Source organism: Odocoileus virginianus, chromosome 17 (genome assembly GCF_023699985.2).
Source record: "Odocoileus virginianus isolate 20LAN1187 ecotype Illinois chromosome 17, Ovbor_1.2, whole genome shotgun sequence".
Taxonomy (NCBI): domain Eukaryota; kingdom Metazoa; phylum Chordata; class Mammalia; order Artiodactyla; family Cervidae; genus Odocoileus; species Odocoileus virginianus.
Genome location: NC_069690.1, coordinates 17,015,561 through 17,041,013, shown reverse-complemented (window position 1 = coordinate 17,041,013; position 25,453 = coordinate 17,015,561). Strand labels below are relative to the sequence as shown.

The window sequence follows — 25,453 nt, the reverse complement described above, 5'->3', positions numbered from 1 at the left end:
AAAGGTACAGAAGTTTCTAGAATACTTTCATTTTTAACAGAATTTTTAAAGAATATGTAACCTATATTTGCTTGGTTGAAGAATATGACAAAATGGATACACAAAAGCAACTGCTGTCAGGGAAGATGGCTGGGCGAAAGGACAGGTAGGGAGGAGGCTGTTCACTGCACTTTTTAAATGTACTGCCTGTTTTCTGTAGTTCTTATATTTTAAAAACCTGAAAAAACAGAAGAGGGATGGTTTCTCACTGAGAACCAGGTATAATGGATAAGTTAACAAAGATTTGGAACACAGTCAATTGGTATTAAGTAAAACAGGCACAGTAAAAAATAGTCTGAACATTGTATTTTTTGTTTGTTAATCTAAATAGTATGTCGCTCCAAGGAAAGCAGAGATACATGTTTTATTAACTACACCAGTATCATATTAAAATGGATCATTGATGGGTCCCAGTTGTTGACTGTAGATCACAACAAACTGGAAAATTCTTAAAGAGACAGGAATACCAGACCACCTGACCTGCCTCCTGAGAAATCTGTATGCAGGTCAACAAGTAACAGAACTGGACATGGAACAACAGAATGGTTCCAGATGGGGAAAGGAGTACGTCAAAACTGTATATTGTCACCCTGCTTATTTAACTTACATGCAGAGTACATCATGCAAAATACTGAGCTGGATGAAGCACAGGCTGGAATCAAGATTGCCGGGAGAAATGTCAATAACCTCAGATACACAGATGACACCACCCTATGGCAGAAAGCGAAGAATTAAAGAGCCTCTTGATGAAAGAGGAGAGTGAAAAAGTTGGCTTAAAACTCAACATTCAGAAAACTAAGATCATGGCATCTGGTCCTATCACTTCATGGCAAATAGATGGGGAAACAACGGAAACAGTGACAGACTATTTTGGGGGGCTCCAAAATCACTGCAGATGGTGACTGCAGCCATGAAATTAAAAGACACTTGCTCCTTGGAAGAAAAGTTAGGACCAACTAGACAGCATATTAAAAAGCAGAGACATCGTTTACCAACAAAGGTCTGTCTAATCAAAGCATGCTTTTTCCAGTGGTCATGTACGGATGTGAAAGTTGGACTATAAAGAAAGCTGAGAGCTGAAGAATTGATGCTTTTGGACTGTGGTGTTGGAGAAGACTCTTTGAGAGTCCCTTGGACTGCAAGGAGATCCAACTGGTCCATCCTAAAGGAGATCAGTCCTGAATATTCATTGGAAGGACTGATGCTGAAGCTAAACACCAATATTTTGACCACCTGATGTGAAGAACTGACTCATTGGAAAAGACCCTGATGCTGGGAAAGATTGAAGGCGGGAGGAGAAGGGGACGACAGAGGATGAGATGGTTGGATGGCATCACCGACGTGATGGAAACACGAGTTTGAGTAAACTCCGGGAGTTGGTGATGGACAGGGAGGCCCGGTGTGCTGCATTCCATGGGGTCACAAAGTGTCGGACACAACTGAGCAACTGAACTGAGTTGTTGACAGCAGAAAAATCATACACTTTCCCTCCCTGATTGGAATTCACTATCTTTTCAGTCTTAATCTCTCATGTATGCAGTCTCCCCTCCAACCAGGTAGGGTATCAGAGTTCAGCATGGTACACACCATGCACCCTGGTGTTCTCCATACACAGTCTACAATCCAATTTCTGGAGCACCTTCTGTTTCTATGTACTATTTGTACAAGTGTAAGATTGGTTTTTATACAGAAGTAAAAATTCAAGTATAAGACAAGATTGTTATTTAAATGTCACATGGATGAATCACATTATAAAGCTGGTTTTAGAGAACAGAGTGTGTATCTTCCAAACTACTGTATTTAATCTGTTGTCTTTTCCCATTTCTGACTACTATCCTATCCAGCCACAAGGCAAAGCTTCAACCAGTGGCCACCTACAGGTGCACCATCTCCTGGAATCATATTTCTGTCCATGCTACTCCATCCTTTTTCAGAACACAAATAGCTTCCACCTGCTTTGCTAGCACACTCCCACTCCAGTCGTCCTGTAATTTGTGGATGTGTGCCGGGACTTGTCCCAAGCACTGGGAATGAGTTGAGTAAGACTCATGTTTCAGGGATTCTCCCAGTTCTCATGGGACAAAACTAAAGTCACTTCTTTCTCCTATCCCTAAACGAGCATGCACCTCTATGCTAGACTTACTGGTCATTACTCCAGAGAAGCAGCGGTGAAGCTACACAGGTCACAGAATGAAAGCTTCTTCTATTTTGAGACAAACATATGAATCACCTAGAACAAGGGCCTAGAATGTAACAGGGATCCAACACATCTTAGCTCCTTTCTTCACTAATTCAACTAAGATTTTCTTCTGAGTGGATTCTGTCCAAATGACCCCTACTTCTCCTATTTGGGAAGCGGGGAGCTGGCTCTTCTGTGAGGCCCTGAAGGGAAAGGATCATGGTTGCCATGCCATTAGTTAGGCTCCTTAAATACTTCTTGGGCACCTATAATGGCCTTTGCCTTAGTTAAGTGTGAGGATACAAAGATGATGAAGGCAGACATTGTTCTTGTCCTCATGAATTCCAGAGAGGATGACATTCGTTCATGTTTTAGTAAGCCAAGATAGTAAGCTAAATGTCTTATCTCAAATTGGTGCCCCAGCGATAGGGCAGTGTGGACACAGAGGAGCGTGGCAGCACTGAGAGTCCACAGGCCTGGATGTGAATGCCAACTCAGGGCCTTTGCAGCTCCAAAACTCAGTTACTTGACAACACTGAGTTTGTTTCTTCAACTGTAAAATGGGATCAAAATCCCTGCTTCAACAGGATGGGAGGTGGGAGGGAGGGATTCGAGAGGGAGGGGACATACGTAACCCATGGCTGATTCATGTTGATATATGGCAGAAACCAACACAATATTGGAAAGCAATTATCCTCCAATTAAAAATACATTTCAAATAACTATGGCAATAGGAAAAAAAAAGTGCCTCCTTCAACAGGGGATCTGGACAGTAATCTGCTCTTGGTTAACATCTATCACTATTTCCTTCCCTACAACCTTACAGTTTTGTCAACATCAATCCTCAGCTCCCACCTCTAAGGAAAAATAACATGCTTGCTCCTTTCACAAGCTATATATTTTAAGATCCTGGAGAAGTCTCCTGAGATTAACAAAGTCTTTAATTCTCTACAAAACTGCAAGCTTTCTAACACTGCCTTAGGTAAGACTAATGAAGTGACATAGGTCACTTTTCATTTAATCAACATTGAATTCCATGAAAGAAAGGCTTTTGTGAGAGATTAGTTTTATTTTGCTGAATATGGTTTTTGTCTTTTAAGAAAAGTACTGTTCTTAGTTCAGAAGTACTTCTCAGATACCCACATATCAGGAAATGTTGGGTAGAAGTACATCCCAGACTTTTTTATTTCACAGACCAGTAATATATATTCAAAAACTTTTTGACATTTTGTCAGGATTTACAAACAAACCCAGCAAACCTGACATCTACTGTCACTTTAATTTTACAGAAAGACACAGTATAGAAGAGCAAGAAACTTAAATTTCAGAATAAAGGATAGTCTTCCAAAGAGAACAAATTTAGATTTACCAAAAAAATCACCATGGAGACTGTACTTTTAGTTACTTTGGAGTGGTTACTCCCAAATCTGCCTTCATAATAATAATTTCATTTCTTAAAAAAAAAGTGAGCTCCACTAATACCAATTGAATCAGAATTTCTGCTATTTTTAAAAGCTCTCCAGGAAATTCTAATGTGAGGCCAGGATTGAGAATAACTTGCTATAGAAGATACAAAAACTCAAGGAATTTATAATCTAGTGGGTTTAAAGCAGGTATTAGAAACTCATATCCCTACAGGGTCAGCTGTCAAATGAGCTACATAGCTGAGTGTTATACCAAAAACAAACTAGGCATACAACAAAGCAGGGGTCCCCCAGCCTCTGGGACCTAATACATGATGATCTGAGGTGCAGCTTGTGCAATAATAAAGTGCACAAAAAATATAACATGCTTAAATCATCCCAAAACCACTGCTCCCGACAGTTCGTGAAAAATTGTTTTCCATGAAACCAGTCCCTGATGCCAAAAAGGTAGGGGACCGCCGGAATAAAGAGTCTTCCAAAGAGGAGGACTACAATCTTCCAAAGAGGAAAAACATAGGATATACAAATGAACAGGCATCAGGAAGGCATTAGTTTTCCTGGGAGACCACAGAGTGGTGCATTCAAATTCTGAGAGGGAATGATCGCCAACCTAGAATTCTTAATGAGTCACAGTCAAAGGTAGGATTGAATAAAGAGATTTTCAGCTTTCTATCTCAAAAAATTTACCTCTTGGGCACCCTTTCTCAGCAAATGAAGGAAGTGCTCCACTAAGGTTAAGGAATAACTCAAGAGAGAGAAAGACAGGACACTGATCAAGAGCCGAACAAACTGTCCGTTCTGGCACTGGTTGATTCAAACACGTGTGGAAAGTTCTGAACCTGTTAGGGAGATAACTCAGTGAGTGCGTTACTGTCAACAGTTGTCACAATAGTTTGCTGTCAATAAATGAATAAATTTCACTTCTTGAACTAAATCTTTCATATTTAACCGAGGAGCTAGATGCTTACTCTGTTCCCCTCTACAGGGAAAGCACTCTGAAGAGATACATTTACCCTTCATCCCTACTTATTCTTTTATTTTTGTTTTGATATTAAAATCTATTATATAGCTTCAGAATTTATGCTTCTGAGAAGATGGAGTAGCATAATTTTCCCACTCCTCCTGCTGAGAAAAACTAAAAACTAAGGGAAAAAATATAATAAAACAAACATAAGAAGACTGACAGATGACCAAGGTACCTCAAAACTCAAGGAACTCCATACTGTGCATTCTTAAGGTTTTCGTCTTATGTATCCCAAACTTGGGGGGCAAAAGATGCCGGCAACATGGAAATGCCGACAGACAAAAAGCCCCAACAAAAACCTGCTCACTGCAGCCAAGGGACCAGGAAAGGGGCAGCCTAGCAAGACAAACTGATGACCAACAACCACTCCACTCCAGCCAGACACCATCATCCATGTTGAATGGTGGTGACCCACAAAAAGACATGTCCACATCAGAACCTATGACAGCAATTTTATTTGGAAAAAGGGTCTTTGCAGCTATAAGTAAATTAAAGACTTGGAGATGAAATCATCCTGGATTATTTGAGTGGGTACTAAATCCAAGACAAATTTCCTTGTAAGAGACAAAAGGAGGGAATTCCCTCGAGGTCCAGTGGTTAGGACTTGGTGCTTTCACTGCCATGGGCCTGGGTTCAATCCCTGGTCGTGGAATTAAGATCCTGCAAGCCTCACAGGGCAGTTGGGGAAAAAAAAAAAAAAAGCCCAAGGGAGAAGGCCACGGGAAGACAGAGACAGAGACTGGAGTTACGAAGTAATAAGTCAAGGAATGCCTGTGGCCACCAGAAGCTCCAAGGATTCTCCCCTAGACCCTCTGGAAGGAGCACAGCCTTGCCAGTATATGTTATATATGTGTACATAACTGATTTATTACCATTAAATATATATACACACACACTTAAAATTGAAGATGACTTTTCTCCCTCTACTTAAAAGATTAAATCTGAATTAATTAAATCTTATGAAAGAAAAAAAATACACACACATACCTTTTACTTTTTTATTTTTGTTTCAGATAGCTGGACGAGGCATCTACATTCTAGCACATCTTCTTAATCACTAAACAAGTGAAAAACAGCTTACTTATATATAAAAAGGAAATGGGAAAAGGTCATGATTGTCTAATAGGGAACTGGAATCCCCCAATAAATTATCTTACAAAAATATCAAACTTGCTTTCCCACTTTTCTACTCTTAAAAATGGAAAAAAAAAATTCACATTAAAGAGAAAAGATCTTAGGCTGGTAAATAGCAAGTTAAGATAATCATGTTTACATCCAAGTCCTTCAAATAAATATTTTAAACAAATTTGTTTCCCAAAAAAATAGGTCAAGTATTTTAGCCTACACTTGTTTGGTCCACTAAAAGACCATTCATGAACTGGACTGCAACTCAGACCCTACCAAGAGCGACACGCAAGTCACTGAGGCTGGATGTGCACCGGTGCATATTTCATACAAGGGACATAGCTATTAATAACACTGCTGTGCATACTACTTCTGTAAGTAGTTTTACCCTGTAAAACCCCTCAAACCTATTGGGAATGGGACTACAAGGAAAGAACAACAGAAAACACTTTGCCTGTTGTAGACATTTGCTCAGTCATTTTTAAAACTTATCACACTTTTGGGACTTAAAGATTACTGAACATGAGATAAAATTCAATACTGCTTACAAATCCCTGAAGATGAAGAGCATATTCAACACTCCTGTGGGGAACACACAAGAGAGTGTATGTTACAGCGCACATTATGGCATATTCTACCTGGTCTATTCCTGATTTTCATTCTAAAGTCTTAAATGGCCTTGGATCTTTAAAAGATGGAGACTTAATAAAAAATGATGTTATGTTGCATTTTTCTGTTCTTACAACCACCTTTAGAAGTACAGTGGAAGGGTTTCATAGGGCTTTCTGTATCTTCTCATACTTTAAAAGCCAATTTGATTTTTATTGGGATGTCATATTCCAATTAACACTATACTACAAAATAAAATGGACTGCATTGCAATGGTTTTGTCCACCATATTCACGCCTCTTATTGCTGAGAGAGTCCAAAAGAAATCCTGTATATAATTTCTGTTTCCAATGGCTTAACTGAGAGATGAATCTAACCATTTTTTAAAACCAATGACAACTGGGCTGAGAGGAAAGCTATGTGAAACCCCTGCATACCCAAAGCCAATCATCAGAAAACCTAGAACACCAACACTTTCCACCCAGGATAGAAAAATGAGCATCCAAAGTAAAGAGAACCACAAGACTGATCGAGTAACCAATCAAACACCACTTCTCTGTTATTTGAGCTAATAGTCACTCGAAGCTTGAAGTTTCCGCCTTCGTTATTATTGGTGGATCCTAGAGTTACAGCTTCAATGTCAAATGTGACAGTGGACCCAGAAGTAACTGCGGGCAACTGATTAGTCATTTCTTTTCCATTTACAAAAACTGCACCTAAAATGTTAAGGTAAAGAGTCATTCACATGTGAGCAACAACTAAGAATGGAAACAAGATGCTAGATTATTGGTAATGCAGCTAAATTCCTAATTAAAGAAAACATTTTGGAATGCCAACTGGTCAAAGATAATGCAGCTAAATATGTTCACTAACCCCCACATGCCCCAGGCAGAAGGAAAAGTTAAAGCTTTAGTAACGTTTTAGGCTTCTGGTCCAGGGCTCCACTCTTAAAATAGAGACCATGAGTTTCCCACGTGGGCGGCATCCCCCTTATAAAACTACTTCCTGTGGAACAGCAGGACTGTTTCACATGGAATAAATACAGATCCTGTCTACTGACTGACCCACACCATAAAATATTAATACATCTTGGTAGTGATCTTTAAGTGTGATCACTATGAAGTAAGGACCAAAGAACACTACAGATGTAAACTCTCCTCATTTCCCTAACCTATGCTGAATTTATCTTCTCTATATTGACTTCAGATGACTTAGGCACACGGAATCCAGGAGTAGACCGCCTGGCAAAACCTCTCAGCTCAATCACCTCCAGGCTAAGTGATTTTACGCCAGCTGCTTAAGCCACGGCTTCTCTCTCCTTATCTACTGTGTGCTGTGTGTGCTCAGCCACTCACTGCTGTGCGTGCTCCTTTCCAACCCTTTGCGACCCCATGGACTGCGGTCCACCAGGCTTCTCTGTCCATGGAATTTCCCAGGCAAGAATACTTGGAGTGGGCTGCCATTTTCGCCTCCAGGGGATCTTCCCAACCCAGGGATTGAACCCGCATCTCCTGCATTGTCAGGCAGATTCTTTACCACTGAGCCACCTAGGAAGCCCTTTCATCAACTATAAAATAGATATAATGCTACTCCTCACTTCAAAAAGGTGTTAAAGATTAAGTAAGGTATTATTTTTAAAGGGTACAGAATAATACCTGGTACAAAGCTGTCACATAGATATGTCATTAAGACCTAAATTTTCATCTTCTGGTATAAATGTGTCATACTGAGACTGATTCAAATCTTATTATAGTAAATCATACATTTCAAAGAGAACGGCAGTTATTTCCTCCTTACTTACCATTTGTACTAATGCATACTGCTTGATCCCGCTGCAGGGAGTCATATCCATTCTGTTTTTCTGAACACACTCCTATACTGTCTCTTCTGTCTGGTTGTCCCACAGTTTCAACTCTGTCAATGGGGCAGAAAAGTCTTTTAAATATTTTTTTTAATGTGATCTCTACTAGTTGCTAAGCTTAACAGGGGTTATTTCATCACGATTACTCTTAAGAATAGCTAACAATGATTTGAAAGTGAAAAGTGAAAGTGAAGTCGCTCAGTTGTTCCGACTCTTTGCAGCCCTGTGGACTGTAGCCTGTCAGGCTCCTCTGTCCATGGGATTTTCCAGGCAAGAGTACTGGAGTGGGGTGCCATTTCCTTCTAGCACTTTTTAAATTCTAGGTCCTGTTCTGAAAACTTTGTGTCTGTATATCTTATCCATAAATCTTCTCATTCAATTCATGTAACAATCCATGATGTAGGCGCTGTTATTATCATACCCAGTTTATACATGAGTAAACTCAGGCACAAAAGAAAAAATAAGGTTTAAAAAAAGGGAAAATAAACTGATCTGATCACCGAGCTGAGTGGTGGAGCTAGGACACGAACTCAAGCATTCTGACTTCAGAGTTCACGTTACCTGTTTATGGCTATGACAGCACATTTCTGTTCTATGTTCTGGTTCTAGACATGTAAAAATGTGTCATATTTACCATTATAATGAATGTGATCATCACTTAAACTTTTAATAGGAGAGTCTATGCAATGACTACTGTTTACCAAGCATTTAAAAATAGACATTATCTCCCCCCTTTTTTTAACCCCTCTTTTAAAACAGACAATAATATGGTTATGGACATATTCTGACTGGAGAACTTCATACATAGTAAGTTGAAGCACTTCCTTTTGCGTTTAAGTCTCAAACAATACGTCATCATGTACTGAGATATAAAGGTCAACCCACATCCCGATGACCAGGGTCATCTTTCTCTCCATTCCAGAAAGCTAGACTTTTCAAGGACAGAGAAAGAAAACTGAGCAAGGGGCAGCACGTAGCTTTTAAGGGAAGATGTGCTTACTGATACTCAGCGTGGCCTCAAGATGTCTTTCCTTGTAAAGTGGCAAGCATGCGAGTCCATAATAAACACATGGGCGGGTTTCTGAAGTCATTTCAGTTCTAAACCAGCAGTATAAAGAAGGAGGAGAATGACACCAGCCATACGACAGCATAGTTAAGTCCTAGGACTCATTCTACCATAGGGACACACACTTTCTAAATGATATACAGACCAAAATGCCTTTAGGAGATTTCCAGAATTCAGTTAAAAAGTCCCAAAGGAGCACAAAGCTGAGAACAGCTGCACTGAACTGGGTAAGAAGAGCAATTTCACTTGCCTCATGTCAACCCCTCTTCCAAGCTTCCACGGCTCAGTACCAGGCAAGAACAGCCCAGCTCCTGACTTTTCCTTCAGAAGAGACACAGAGGAGTGGGGTGTGCATCCAGCATTCCAGCTCCTTGGAGGGCTTCCCAGAGGACTGCTTTCTGTCATGCCTCATTTGGTGCACCGAAGGAACTGGCATAGCATGGATGCCTGAATGCTGCCAAGACCAAAGAAAAGTGAGGGGTGGCAGCCTGCAGCCAGTGCTGCAGGGAGGCAGAAGAGGGAGGCTTCCTTCTGCTGTGCTATCTTTTCACAGGACAGCTCAAGGGAATGGTATCTGTCTCATTCCCTTGTCGGGAGCCAGCATACTCTGGATGTCTGGGAGCCACTGGGTCCGAGAGAGTGAAGGCACCCTGCAGCTGCAGAACGTGCAGTACCAGAAACTGGCACTAGAGGGAGCAAGAGATTTAGCAGCTCCTGAAAAGCCAGCAAGGCTCTAATTGAGAAACTGCACACACAAACAGGGAAGTCCATTTACTATGAAGACAGAACAATTATAAATACATACACACCCAACATCAGAGCACTTATATATATGCATCAAAAAATTACAGAACTGAAGGGAAAAACAGTTACACAATAATAGAAGGAGATTTCAATACGTCAATAGTGGCTAGAGCGTCCAGACCAGTAAGGAGTAGGGGATCTGAACACCATAAATGACATGGACATCCCTCCAAAAAGCAGCAGAATATACATTCTTCTCAAGCACACAAGGAACGTTCTCCAGGACACAGCACATGGTAGGTCACAAAATAAGTGTACCAAATTCAGGAAGACTGAAATTACACCATGTTTATTTTCTGACCACAACGGAATGAAACTATAAATTAATCGCAGGAGGGAAACTAGAAAGCTCATGAATTTGTGGAAATTAACCAACTTTTGAACAGCCAATGGATCAAAGACAAAATCAAAAAGGAAATTAGAAAATGTCCTGATACAAATGAAAACAAAACCAAAACATACCAAAATGTATAGGATGCAGCATTGAAGAGCAAAGTTTACAGACACAAACACAGACATCTAGAAAGATATCAGGGACTTCCCTGCTGGCTCAGTGGTTAAAGCCCCTCGTTTCCAGCGCAGGGGACATGGGCTCGATCCCTGGTCAGGGTACTAACACCGCACATGCTATGTAGGGGCAACCAATAAAGAGCTTGTTTTTTTTTTTAAATCCAATTTTCAAAAAATTTAAGTAAATTAAAAAATTTTTTAATATCAGAAAACAGCTTATATCTCAAGGAACAAAAAAGAACAAATTAAGACTAAAGTTAGGAGAAGAAAGGAAATAATTACATTAGAGCAGAAATAAACAATATAGAGAGCAGAAAAACAAGAGAAAAACATCAACAAAACTAAGAGATGTTTCTTTGAAATGATTGACAAAGCTGACAGATTCAGCTAACTAAGATAAAGAAAGGTAAGATACAAATAAAGATAGAAATGAAAAAGGAGACATTACAACTGATACCATAGAAGTTAAACAGATTATAAGAAACTCATGAACAAAATATACCAAGAAATTGGATAATTTAGAAGAAATGGGCAAATTTCTACAAACACACACCTACCAAGAATGAATCATAAACACACAGCAGATCTGAACAGACTTATGATTAGAAAGTAGACTGGATCAGTAATCAAAAAGGTACCAAGACTATCAGTAAACAGCAGCCCCAGACCAAGTAGCCTCACTGCTGAATTCTACCAAAGGATTAAAGAATAAATACAATCCTTCTTAAAGTCTTCAAAAACATTAAAGAGGAGGAAATACTTCTGTCAGCTACAAACTGGCACTTGTCAACGGCAGTTGCCATCTACCTCTACAAGGAATTAAATCATGTGCTTCTGCAGCTGCTGATTTTCAACACTCGGGAAAGCAGTTCAGGGAGGAGACCAGGCATGAGGCACGCTGTGCTCAGGAAGAACTGGCAGGACAGGTCCTCAGATAGTTAGATATTTTCAGAAGCAGATTTTATGAGCCCAATTCTTGTATCTCCTCTTATCTGGAAAAGCACTAAAATCCTTTAGGGTGATGACTGTTCTTCCTGACTAGCAGAAACCTTCTGCAAAAAAAAAAAAAACAACACAGTGCTTGATTGCATGTTTCCCCTTTCACCAAAATCACATCCACACTGACCTTTCCCCGCTGCCTCTTTGGAGCAGTTTCTCAGAGCTATCTGAAATGCTGTTTCCCAGGCTATAGTCCTCATTTTGCCTCAAATAAAACTTATTTGGCAATTCTCATGTTGTGCAACTTGTTTTTTTTTTGGTCAACATTTCCAAACTTATAAGATTAAAATTCCTGAAACCAAAGTCAGAGAAAGACACTGCAAGAAAAGAAAACTTCAGGCCAACAACTCTGATGACAGACTCTAGATGTAAAAATCCTAAATAAAGTACCAGCACTGTTGGTGAGAACGTAAATTGGCCCAGCTACTCTGTGAAACAGAATGGAGGTTCCTCACAAGACTAAAAATAGAGCCACCACATGATCCAGCAATCCCACTCTTGGGCATATATCCAAAAGAATTCAAGGCGCCGAGAAGAACACAACATTACCTCTATAATGTTCCTGCTAAAGATACATAACCTGAATCTTAACATTTAAAACACCAGAAAAACCCAAAATGAGGGATCGTCTATAAAACAACTGACCTGTGCTCTTAAAAAATGCCAGTATCATAAAATTGAAAAGAGACAGAGAAACTGTCCCAGATTAACAGACGCTAAAGAGAGACTTCCCTGGTGGCCCAGTGCATAAGAATCTGCCTGCCAACGCAGGTGACATGGGTTCAATCCTTGGTATGGGAAGATTCCACAGACATGCCTCTGAGCAGCTAAGCCCCCGCGCCACGACTACTGACCCCACGTGCTGCAACTGCTGAAGCCCGTGAGCCTAGAGCCTGTGCTCCGCTCGACAAGCCACCGCAATGAGGGGCGCAGGCACCACAGTGAAGAGCGGCCGCGCTTCCTGCAACCAGAGAAAGCATGCCACAGCAACGAAGAACAAGCACAGCCAAAAATGAATAAATAATTCAAAAACAGAACGAAAGAATGTGCCTGCCAGTGCAGGGAACATGGGTTTGATCCACGGTCCAGGAAGATCTCATGTGCTGCATAGCAACTAAGCCTGTGTGCCGTAACTGCTGAGCCTGTGCCTTAGAGCCCAAGAGCCATAACTGCTGAAAGCCCTTGGCACCCAGAGCCTGTGCTCAGCCAACAAAGAGAAGCCATCGCAATGAGAAGCCCGGGAACCGAAACCAAGAGGGGCCCCTGCTCTCTGCAACGAGAGAAAGGCCGCTCGAAGCGACAAAGAGTAAATGAATAAATGAGACTAAAGGGACATGACAAATGAATATCACACATGATCCAAGATCTTTTTCCTTTCCGCAAAGAACGTTAATTGGGACAACTAAATCTGGTAAGCTCTATAGGTTAGATAACAGTGTATCAATGTTAACTTTATGATTTTTATGATCTCTTTTTATGAAATACTCACTGAAGATGATTTGGGGAAAAAAAGAAAATGATGAAGCAAATGTAGTATTGAGGAATCTGGGTGAAGGCTATTCAGGGATTCTTTGTACTATTCTTGCAATTCTTCCGTGAATCTGAAAAATCATGTTTATAAAGATTTTAAACACACACAAATCAGGGACTTCCTTGGTGGTCCAGTGACTATGACTCTCTGCTCCCAATGCAGGAGACCCAGGTTCAATCCCTGGTCAGGAAACTAGATCCCACATGCCACAACGAAGAGTTTGCATGCTGCAACTAAGACCTGACACAGCCAATCAAATAAATAAAAATAAAAATTTTTAAATCAAAACAACAAAAACACACAAAACACTATATGGATAAATATATACATTATATATATATATAGAGAGAGATGAATGTGAGGAGCACAAGATATTTCAATTTTATCCTTAACGTCTCTAATATTGTTTCTCTAAAAAATAAAAACATGCTAATATTATCACTAATAGATGGAGGATAGTAATTATTTGTTTTAGTATTGCATAATGAAGAATTTGGCTTGCCATAATGCCTGGCGATAACCTTGAAACCACTAGAATGTTCCAAGTGACAGGAGTGTGTCTTTATAATTCATGGTGGGCATCTCAGATCCACCATGCTAATGAGGTGCTCCACGTGGGCCCCTAGATAGTTGGTGCTAACATGATGACTCAGGATGGGAACAAGTCACCCCAGAAAGAACAAACATATGATCACAGGGTTGAGGCTTTGAGTGAAGGGATGTTAGTCCAATCTCACAGATGTGTGTATGTGTGCGTGCGTGCTCAATTGTCTCTCTTTGCAAACCTGTGGACTATAGCCCAACAGGTTCTGCTGTCCATGGGATTTTCCAGGCAAGAACACTGTGTTGGTTACCATTTCCTTTTCCAGGGAACTTTCCGAATCAGGGATTGAACCTGTGTCTCCTGTAATCAATAAAATCCCAATAAAAACTCTTGACACCAAAGGCTGAGTGAGCATTCCTGCTTTGTAATACTCTGAGTATTGTTATTGCAAAAGGTCTTGCTCCCCTGACATGTATGCTTCGGTCTGGAACCGCCTCACATCTCGCCCTGAGTCCCTCTCTCTGGCAGGTTCTGATGTGTATCCTCCTGCTGTATTAACACTGCTATCATAAGTGAAGTGCTTTCCTAAGTTCTGTGAGTCATGCCAGCAAATTATAAAACCTGAGCGTGGTCATGGAAACCTTGGAATTTGTAGCCAGCTATGTAGTGGAAAATTCTGAAAGAGATGGGAATACCAGACCACCTGACCTGCCTCTTGAGAAACCTATATGCAGGTCAGGAAGCAACAATTAGAACTGGACATGGAACAACAGACTGGTTCTAAATAGGAAAAGGAGTACGTCAAGGCTGTATATTGTCACTGTGCTTCTTTAACTTATATGCAGAGTAGATCATGAGAAACGCTGGGCTGGAAGAAGCACAAGCTGGAATCAAGAAAGCTGGGAGAAATATCAATAACCTCAGATACGCAGATGACACCACCCTGAAGGCAGAAAGTGAGGAGGAACTAAAAAGCCTCTTGATGAAAGTGAAAGAGAGTGAAAAAGTTGGCTTAAAGCTCAACATTCAGAAAATTAAGATCATGGCATCTGGTCCCATCACTTCATGGGAAACAGATGGGGAAACAGTGGAAACAGTGTCAGATTTTATTTTGGGGGGCTCCAAAATCACTGTAGATGGTGACTGCAGCCATGAAACTAAAAGACGCTTACTCCTTGGAAGGAAAGTTATGACCAACCTAGATAGCATATTAAAAAGCAGAGACATTACTTTGCCAAGAAAGGTGCATCTAGCCAAGGCTATGATTTTTCCAGTGGTCATGTATGGATGTGAGAGTTGGACTGTGAAGAAAGCTCAGTGCCGAAAATTGATGCTTTTGAACTGTGGTGTTGGAGAAGACTCTTGAGAGTCTCTTGGACTGCAAGGAGATCCAACCAGTCCATTCTAAAGGAGATCAGTCCTGGGTGTTGATTGGAAGGACTGATGCTGAAGCTGACACTCCAGTACTTTAGCCACCTCATGCGAAGAGCTGACTCATTGGAAAAGACCCTGATGTTGGGAGGGATTGGGGGCAGGAGGAGAAGGGTACGACAGAGGATGAGATGGATGGATGGCATCACCGACTCGATGGACATGAGTTTGAGTAAACTCCAGGAGTTGGTGATGGACAGGGAGGCCTGGCATGCTGCAATTCATGGGGTTGCAAAGAGTTGGACACGCCTGAGCGACTGAACTGAAGTGAACTGAATGCAGTTAGAAGTGAGGATGGGCCCTGGGGACCCCTGAGCCTGCAACTGGTATCTTTTGGCGGACTGTGCTCTCACTTGAGTTTGGCCAGCTCATTTCAAATCTACATTTTTTTTCTGTGATTAAACTATTTAAATGAATAATTAACTCAAATTTTCTTGAAATAAAGTATGAATTAAAGCTCAAAGCAGGAAGTTGCTGCATAGCACAGGAAGCTCTGTGAGAACCTAGAGGAGTGGGATGGGGAGGGAGGTGGGAGGGAGGATCAAGAGGGAGGGGACATAGGTATACCCACGGCCGATTCATGATGACGTATGACAGAAACCAACACAACACTGTAAACCAATTATCTAATTATTATTAAATCTTCCAATTTAAAAAAAAGAAACTCAAAGCAGTGAGACAAAAACATCTTGGGAAGAAAGGAAAAAAAACTCTCAATTTGAATAAATCACAAAACTGTTCCTAGAAACATTCTACATGAAAACAGCATTTGATAAACACAAGTATGCCATTAAAAGCTTACAAAAATTTCTTTGAATATAAAATGAACTATGAAAATAAAGAGCTAATATTCCTGAAACCCAGAATTAGATCTTCTGATCTAAGAAACAGAGTGTAAATTTAACATCTTTGAATATTTTTTCGGGGGCGTGGAGGGGGCATGCCACACAGCTTGCAGGATCTTAGTTCCACAACCAGGGGATGAATCTGGATCCCCAGAAGTGAAAGCAGAGTTCTAACCACCGGACTTTCAGGGATTCCTAACATTTTTGAATTTTTAAGTTGCAAGACAAGTAATCAGGACATTATATCCTAAAAGACTACTTGAGTGGTTCTCTCACATAAACAAGTCCTATAAAAAAAAAACAACTCTCCTATAAATCATCTAAATATAAAAAGTATATAAAAAAGAAAAATGACATATAAAATAATTTATGGCAGGGTACAGTGACCTCAGAGATACAATTAACTTAAAAAATCAACTTATGCACAGATTAGCAGGAAGGCATCCACTGCATAAAATCATGTAGAAAGTTGCAGAGAATAATTTTTCTCAAAGATAAAGTATTCTGAGAAAGAACATGGTTCAGAACAAAAAGAAGCAAGGTTGACAGCAAAAAGAAGGCTAAACCTATTACTCTGTACTTTGGCTAACTGGGATTTAAGTGGTAAAGCCTCAGAATCTCGAACTTCCTTCTCCCCACAGTGAACACCTGGAGCAAAGATCCAAAAATTCACTGTTTGGATAATACATCCAAATATATTATGAAAATTATCCAACTTTATGATAAATATAAGAAAGAAAAGAAGAATATCATCATGGCCTATGGCTACAGATTAAAACAGTAACACTTGGTATTGACAAGGATGCAGCGACATCGGTCAGGACCCTCACACACTGCTGGGAAGACTGCAAATGCTTCCAGGAACACAGCCAGCTGGGCTGTGTGTCACTAACGGGAAACCAGCCCAAGGAACAAATAAGCCACATGTTAACAAAGAGGGTCATGGCACAGCTTGACTTGTCAGGAAAAAAAAAAAGAGAAAAGGGATGTCTTATCAAGTCACGGTAGAAAAGGATTTTTTATACAGAAATATATTCCCTACTATACAAATCCTAAAATAGCTTTTATCTTCTCTTAAAATAAAGCTGATTATCTTATTATTGTAAAAACTGAAAATCTTCCAACAAAGAAAATTCTAGGATGGCGAATTCACTGTTGAATTCCTATCAAACATTTAAGAAACAATACCAATTCTCACAGACAGTTCTAAGAAATAAAAGAGGAAGAATTATTTCCCACCTCACTCTACGAGGCTGGCAACTACCCTGGTACCAAACACATCATAAGCAAAAAGAGACAGAAAAAGAAAAAAGAGACAGATATCTCTCTTCGAAAGAGATATAAAAATCCTCAAAAAATAAAAGCTAAACTTACAGCAATATATACAAAAGAATAACACATGGTCAAGTAGGGCTTCTGATCCAATATTTAAAAATCCACTGTTATCATCATATCAACAGAAGACAAACCATATGATTATCTTAGTAGGTATATAAAAATAATATGACAAACATCCATTTATAGATAAAGCTCTCAGCAAAGTAAGAATAGAAGGAAACTTCCTTAACCTGATAGAGGGTATCCACAAAAAACCTACAGCTAGCGTCATACTAGCATCTTATTCCTAGATCTGGAATAAGACAAAAATGTTTACTTTCAATGCTGCTACTCAGAATTACACTTCCTAGCATGTGTAGGGAGAAGGCAATGGCACCCCACTCCAGTACTCTTGCCTGAAAAATCCCATGGACGGAGGAGCCTGGCAGACTACAGTCCACGGGGTGGCCAAGAGAAGGACATGACTTAGCGACTAAACCACCATGTTAAAACCTCTGAAGTTGGACTTGCCTGGCAGTCCAGTGGTTAAGACCCACACCTCCAATGCAGGGAGTACAGGTTCGATCCTTGGTCAGGGAACAAAGATCCCACATGCTGCGCAGTGCAGACAAAAAAAAAAAAACTGATAAAAAACACCTCTCACTAGTATCTTCAGCCTGGTCTTCCCCACTTAACTCCACACTTGTATATCCACTGTCCACTCCACATCTTCACTTAAATGTCTTATAAGGAAATTAATTTGTGAAAGAACTGATATTCACCCAGAAATAGGCTCCTCAAAAGGCCTCACCTACCTCAGTAAATGACAATTGACAATTCTACCCTAAGTTACCTAGTCCGGAAACCCCGAGGTTACACTTGACTCGTTTCTCACACCCCACAACCAACTTGTCAATAAATCCTATCAGTGCTTCCTTCAAAATAAATCCGGATTCTGACCACCTATCACTAACTTCTGGTCCAAGTCACCAGAAGCTGTCACCAAGATTAAATCCTGGAATGCTGAACACAGCTTTTCCCTCATTTCTGGTAATATTTTTGCCCCTCCTCTCTGGCCTCCTAACGGTTCTCCTCCTAGCCTTCACCACTTTCCAGACTTCTTTCCACCCTGCAGCCAAAACAACTTGTAAAACGTATGTCAGCTCACCTCATTCATCTGCTCAATGTCCTCCCATGGCTTCCTGTCACATTCCAGGTCCAAGCAGACAGAGACCGACGGGGCTGGACTGCCAGGATCTGAATCTCGGGATCACTATAAGAACTTATACAGAGAACCCACTGGTGGTCCAGTGGTTAGGACTCCACGCTTCCACTGCAAGAGGCACAGGTTCCATCCCTGGTCGGAGAACTAAGACCCCACACGCCTCACGGTACGATCCCCCCAACAAAGCATCTGTACAACCTCAGGCAGGTGGTGTAATCTTTTTACACCTCAGCTTCCTCATCTATGAAACATTTCTACCTCCTGAGCATGTCATGAGGATTTATAGTCATTAACTCATTAAATACTTAAGAACTAAGAATATCCCACTTTTCCGGGGTTCTTTCTGACTATGTACCTGTCTCTATTAACCCCATTTACACTAATTACTTCCTGTTCTCCATATTTTTCCTCCTCCATATCTTTGGTTGTTATTTCCCTACCTGAACTGCCCTTCCAACTCTGAGATAAAGCCTTCATCATTCCCTTGTCTAGAAGTAAATTTCCCTTCCCCTGTATTTCACAGCACTCAGAACATTTTTTTAAGGTTTGACTGTCTAATCATATATTTTGTAATGGTGTTATGGTGCTATCAGTTTCTTTATTTTTAGCCACTCTGAACGGCATGTGGGATCTTAGTTCCCTGACCAGGGATCAAACCCATGTCCCCTGCAATGGAAGCATTGGAAGTGCATAGTCTTAACCACTGAACTGCCAGGCAAGTTCCTCAGGATCTCTTATACTAACTTATAAACTGCCTATTAGCCAAAGGTTCTTATGTTTCCTTTTTTTTAAACTTTGCATTCCCAACAATACCAAATACTGTAACTACCATCAGAGTGGAATAAGAGTTGAATGAAATGGTCAGCATCATTCAGAAAGACCTCAGGTGAGCAGGAGAACTGTCCTTACATTTTAGAAAAGCAGTTTCAGACAGAGAGACATGAATAGGAAAAAAGTGTAAGAAATATTCCTCAGATTATCTGTAAGGAATAGTTATAACTCCCTGTGAACATCCCAAAGCAGATATGCTTCCATGATTTCATGTCATCCTCTCTCTACAAACAAACTAAAAACTACAGAATCCTTAGTCTACTTAGGAACCACCTGTCTTATCTCATCCAAGTCTATAATAAAAGGTCTGTGGGGAAAACTTCTGTCTGATAACATTCCCCACACCTATAATAAGAGACAAGCTTCACCTTGAAAGAACTACACATCAAGCCTCCAGAAGGGATCACTCTAACAAAAAAGAAAACACCGGCAAAGCTGTATTCTCCTAGGACAGGGCACTATCTCAATAAAAGAAGAAACTGACAAGATTTCAAAGACTATAGTTAAAACAAATTAACTTCCTAATCCTGGTAGAGATTATGCCCAGATGGGATTTTTCCAAATAAACTTATATTAGACTGAGATTTTTGTGTTTTTTTTTTTTAATGATATGAAGAGGTGGTAATTAGTATTGAAGATATACCTGGCAATGACAGAGACTAAGCTTGTACAGAAAAATAAAGATCTCCTCCAGCTTAAATTCATTCAGAAAAGGTAATGTTCATGTTCAACCAAAGGCAAGCGTTAAACCAAATACACATATTCCAAGAAACCACGTTCTAACAGCTACCAACCATGGCATTTCTAACAGAAAGCCCCCAAATTCACTGATATTTCCTCCATCAAGAAGCAGGGTCTATTGTGGACTCTGGGAGAAGGCAAGGGTGGGATGTTTCAAGAGAACAGCATCGAAACATGTATATTATCTAGGGTGAAACAGATCACCAGCCCAGGCTGGGTGCAGGAGACAAGTGCTCGGGCCTGGCGCACTGGGAAGACCCAGAGGGATCGGGTGGAGAGGGAGGTGGGAGGGGGGACCGGGATGGGGAATACATGTAAATCCATGGCTAATTCATTTCAATGTATGACAAAAACCACTGCAATGATGTAAAGTAATTAGCCTCCAACTAATAAAAATAAATGGAAAAAATAAAAAAATAAAGAAAAAAAAAAAAGAAGCAGGGTCTAGGGACTTCCCCTGTTGGTCCAGCAGTTAAGACTCTGCACTTCCACTGCGGGGGGTGAGTCTGAGCGCTGGTCAAGGAAGGTGCAGCCAAAACAACAACAAAAAAGCAGGATCTAAGGATCTCCATGGCAGTCCAGTAGATAAGAGTGGACAGCGGGCACGTGTTTGATCCCTGGTTGGGGAACCAAGATCCCACATGCTTCAAGGCACAGCAAAAAATATAAATAAATAAAGCAAGATCTAAGTCTCCTCCCTGGGATCTGGACTCTGTGACCAGTTGACAACAAAACATGGTAGAAGTGACACTATGTTAGTTTCCAGGCTCAGACCGTAAGAAGCTATCAGTTTCTGCTTCCTATCTCTTGGGATGCTTATTCTTGGAACCCAGCCAGCAGGCTATGAGCAGGCACAGGCAGTCCACAGAGAGGCCCCAAGAACCAGAATCAATCTGCCAGCCATGTCAACAAGTCATCGTGGAAGCTGATCCACCATCCTTGGTCAAACCACCCCAGCTGACTCCACACAAGCAGAGATGAGTTGTCCATTCTCTGCGAATTGCAGTTTCCTGAGCTAAATAAGTGACTAGAGTTGTTTAAGTTTGGGGGTGGCTTGTTGCACAACAGTAAGTAACTGGAACATGACTTTCCCCCCACCCCCCATCCCATTGATTGGCAGTTGCCACTGACACAGTCCCAGGGCAAGGATATAATCAAGGGTTGTCAATTTCAGCACCAGCTACCAAATCCTGGCCCCACTGCCTAGGGGAGGACCTATGAAAGTGCTAGTGGAACTTTATTTTTTGATGTTCTTGAAAGAAAAAAGTTAACAATAAAAAATAGCCAGCTGATTTAACACTCGATTTACCATGTCATGTTACTTGTGAAAGGCAGGGTAGCACAGTGGTTAAGAGCAAAGACTGGGGTGAGACGCCCAGGATTTAAATATTGATGAGTAAGCCTCTCTGCTCTCATTTCCTCATGCGGAAAAAGGAAGATAGTAACCTCCGAGGCTACCAGGATAAGGAAGGCTGTTAGAAAGGAAGATTTTTTTTTTAATGTATTTAATTGGAGGATAATTTCTTCACAATATTGTGGTGATTTTAGCCATATATCAACATGAATCAACTACATGTGTTCGCCCATCCTGAACCCCCCTTCCATCTCCCTCCCCACCCCATCCCGCTGGTTGTCCCAGAGACCAGCTTTGAGAGCCCTGCTTCATGCATCGAACTTCACGGGTCATCTATTTTACATATGGCAATATACACGTTTCATTGCTATTCTCTCAAATCATCCCACTCTCACCTTCTCCCACAGAGTCCAAAAGCCTGTTCTTTACATCTGTGTCTCTTTTGCTGCCTTGCATATAGGATCATCATTATCGTCTTTCTAAATTCCATATATTTTGTTTGTTTCTGACAACACAGCATGCAGGATCTTAGTTTCTCAATCAGGGATGTACTGGAGCCTCCTGCAGTGGAAGCATAGAGTCTTAGCCACTGGACTGCCAGGGAAGGCCCTGTTTTTATTTATTTTTTAATAAATATACATGTATGACAGAACCAAAATCAATCTCTATTATTCACATGGCAATGTAGTCAAGTGCTGCAATAATACCCACACTCCAAGGTCAAATCTAGCCACACTTCCCTCCAAACTGAAAAATCCTGGCATGGAGGAGAACATACAAGCTTAACACTACCACCTCCTCTCCAAATACTATCCAGGCTCAGAAAGCTCATTATAGATGTGCTCAGTAGTATCCAACTCTTTGTCACTACCTGGGCTGTAGCCTGCCAAGCTCTTCTGTTCATGGAATTGTCCGGCAAGAATATTTGTTGCTGTTTCCTCCTTGAGGGGACCTTCCTGACCCAGGGATCAAATTCCCATCTCCTAAATGGGCAGGTGGATTCTTTTACCACTGAGCCACCTAGGATGCCCTCATTATAGATAACAATTGCAAAAACTAAAAATTTTAAAAATTAAGCTCTTTGCCAAACATTCACAGCAACAGCGGAAGACTACTCTCCCTCTGGGCTTCCTTGGCAGTGGGCAAAGCAAGGCTATTTGCAACAACAGTGCATAAGCTGACTATGACAATGCTCATAGGAGAAATGAGGATTACAAAGTTCCTTTATTCACAGGTAACCAAGAGTTATTAAATAATATTCTGAACTAAGACAAAGAAAATTTTGTCTCACCATCAAAGAAAATTTTTTCTTCCCAGATATGCTCTTATAAAAATGAGATTTCTCAATATCCCAGATTCTTTACTTAATATTAAACTACTACTGCACAGAACACATTCTCAGGGCTCAAGTCTGGGTAACTGATATTCTGAGATATTTCTAAACACTTTACAAATCAGCAAATATTTTATCAGACTAAGGGAAGCTAAAGAAAGGAGGTGGTAGAGAAGAGAAAATAAAAATATGGTTTAAAAAATAGTAAAATCAGGACATTTTAGGAGCAAGGGAAGGCAGGACTATTTAAGACAGGAAGTCAGGGAGTGGCCAGGAAGGAGGGCACCCAGGCATCACCTGAGACTGGGCTGCAGAGACTGTTAAGAGCTGGCCAGTAACAGGTTTCTTTGACATCAGCAGCTCTAAGCATTTCAGAAACTTCAGCATAGATTGGGTTGAGCCACAGGACAGGGCCTGCAGGAGTATAATCACCCCTCTGAGTATGAAGTCCTTAAAAAACTAGATAAAGTTTACCTTTATTCAAGTAGGCCTATCTGCCTGCCCCCTCCCTCCGAACACATGATGGTGCTCCCCACACAAACACACCATTCACATCTTCTGCCTTCATGGCCCATGACTGGCATTACTTTAAACAAGGAAAGAAAACATTTTCAATCCACAGTCAAAGGAAAAAGGACAAAAATGCAAAGGTCTGACTAAAGTAATACTGAGCTTAACTGTCAGTTAATCACCTGCCAAGAGGGGCCCAGTCAAGCACCTTTGGAGGAGGAGGGAGGAGCTAATGGGTTATTAAGGCCAACTAAGTGTCAGGCCACAGGCTGCAGAAAGTAGGTAGGTGTAAATCAATGTGTAATTTCTAATGTCGTAACCTAAAAACATTTATTGAATGACTTAAGAAACAAACCTAAGTAGGTCATCTATCAGCCAGGTTCCCCTGGGTTCACAGAGGAAGAAGTTACAGGTAGAAGAGCATCCGATCACCATCACCAAAGGAGAAAAGTCACAGATGAGGGGAAAAGAAGAGAGCTAAGGATACAGAGAAACTCTACATTTCCACACTCGTGCATGAAAAAGACTTAACAAAAAGCAATATTCCTCTTTGTTGTTTAGTCGCTCAGTCGTGTCCGACTCTTTGCAACCCCATGGACTGTAGCCTGCCAGGCTCATCTATCCATGGGATTTCCCAGGCAAGAACACTGGAGTGGGTAGCCATTTCCTTCTCCAGGGGATCTTTACAACCCAGGGATTGAACTCAAGTCTCCTGCATTGGCAGGAGAATTATTTTCCTGCCACAAGGAAGCCCAAGAAGCAATACAGACCAGTGTTAAAATCACGGGACCCAGACTGACTGGGTTCAAATCCTAGCTTTGCCATTTATGAGTTATGTGACCCTGGGTAAGTGACTGGGCTTCCCTGTGTCTCAGTATCCTCATCCATAAAATAGGTAACTAAACCTATTTCATTGGGTTATGAGAATCAGTAAGTGAAGTGCTTGGAATAGCACCTGGCACATGAAAAGTGCAACTTAAAACAGCATTATTACTCTGATTATTATTCTGAGCTGAGATATCTGGCCTGAACCTATTAACTCAGGAAGCCCTGTCATTACACAGAAGTCCCTTGTTCTCAGAAGACTCACTAATGGGAGTATCTCTATCAACAAGGAACATAAGCAGAGAAGAGATTTGTTAGTTCAGAAAACTGATTACCTGGGGAGTAACTAAGTCGATGTTAGGGACTAGACGCCTTACTTCTCTGTCAGTATTTTTCTGGTTATTAAGTCATTCTCTCATCGTAACGTAAGGGGCAAGGGGAGGTGTCAAAAATGAGACAAAGCATAAACTAGTGCATTCTGATCATGCTGATAGTTCAAATGACTTGACTGGTGGAGAACATGGCAACATTAGCTTAGAGAAAACTTTCAGATACTCTCCATGCCTTACATAACAAGAGACTGAGAACAAGAGTAACCCGGAACAAGCATTCACAATAAAATCCCACGATTCTCACAACTTAAAACCTAGAGGAGAGTTTGCTACACTGAGGTGCGTCTGGTGAACATCAGGCGAGCTTGACTTTCCTCAATCAAAATTGGGCTTTGGTTTTCAGGAAAAGTTATTTAGAAACAGGACTACAGAGAATGTATCCCAGACAACATGGAAATAAGGAAAAGGGAATTTTTTTCTAAGACAGAGAGCAACGGGTGAAGAAATAGAAAATTAATTGGCAGCAGGAGAGGCTTGTTTTCCATTTTATTTTACAGAGACTAAACATATATACCATACGTATCTATATACACAGTATGTTTACTTAGGCTGTCTCACTGACACCTGTTCTTATGGATTCACAAAGAAGAAAAAAAAAACTAGGGATCCCTAAATTTTTAAGATGGACTTTATAGAGATATTCTGTTTACCTCTATTTACCAGGAAGAAAGAAGACCTAAACACAGTGAATATGCACTATGTTATCAAGCAAAGAAAGGCATTTGGCACACATTATCTCACTTCATGCTTCATAATAACCCTATGACTACATATGAGAAAAGCAAAGCAGAGAAATAAGGAAATTGCTCCAAGGTAATACTGCCTAGAAATGACGGCATAAACTCAGGACCCTTTAGACCAGAAGCTCCTGGATGCTCTGAGTACTTCCCGCTACTGCCCAAGGCCTGCGCGTCAGACCTTTTCACACCCACTT

The 25,453-nt window shown here is 40.8% G+C and overlaps 1 protein-coding gene, 1 long non-coding RNA gene and 1 other non-coding gene across 3 annotated transcripts in view; all 3 read right to left on the bottom strand.

Moving 5' to 3' along the window:
• Positions 1–5,654: 5,654 nt before the first annotated feature.
• CRLF3 (cytokine receptor like factor 3) overlaps positions 5,655–25,453 on the bottom strand; it is a 41,572-nt gene continuing 21,773 nt past the window's right edge. The window contains exons 7-8 of the mRNA XM_020898388.2: positions 8,202–8,314; positions 5,655–7,116 (exon numbers count right to left, since the gene is read on the bottom strand). Coding sequence (XP_020754047.1) covers positions 6,860–7,116; positions 8,202–8,314 — 370 coding nt within the window. The 3' untranslated portion in view covers positions 5,655–6,859. The remainder of the gene's footprint in view (positions 7,117–8,201; positions 8,315–25,453) is intronic.
• On the bottom strand, positions 9,010–25,449 carry LOC139039015 (uncharacterized). The gene is made up of 2 exons (XR_011492126.1): positions 18,477–25,449; positions 9,010–17,923 (listed from the first exon to the last, which is right to left on the bottom strand). It is a non-coding gene; the product is annotated as an uncharacterized lncRNA (long non-coding RNA).
• LOC139039297 (small nucleolar RNA SNORA30/SNORA37 family) lies at positions 21,205–21,335 on the bottom strand. Its single transcript, XR_011492616.1, has one exon. It is a non-coding gene; the product is annotated as a small nucleolar RNA SNORA30/SNORA37 family (small nucleolar RNA).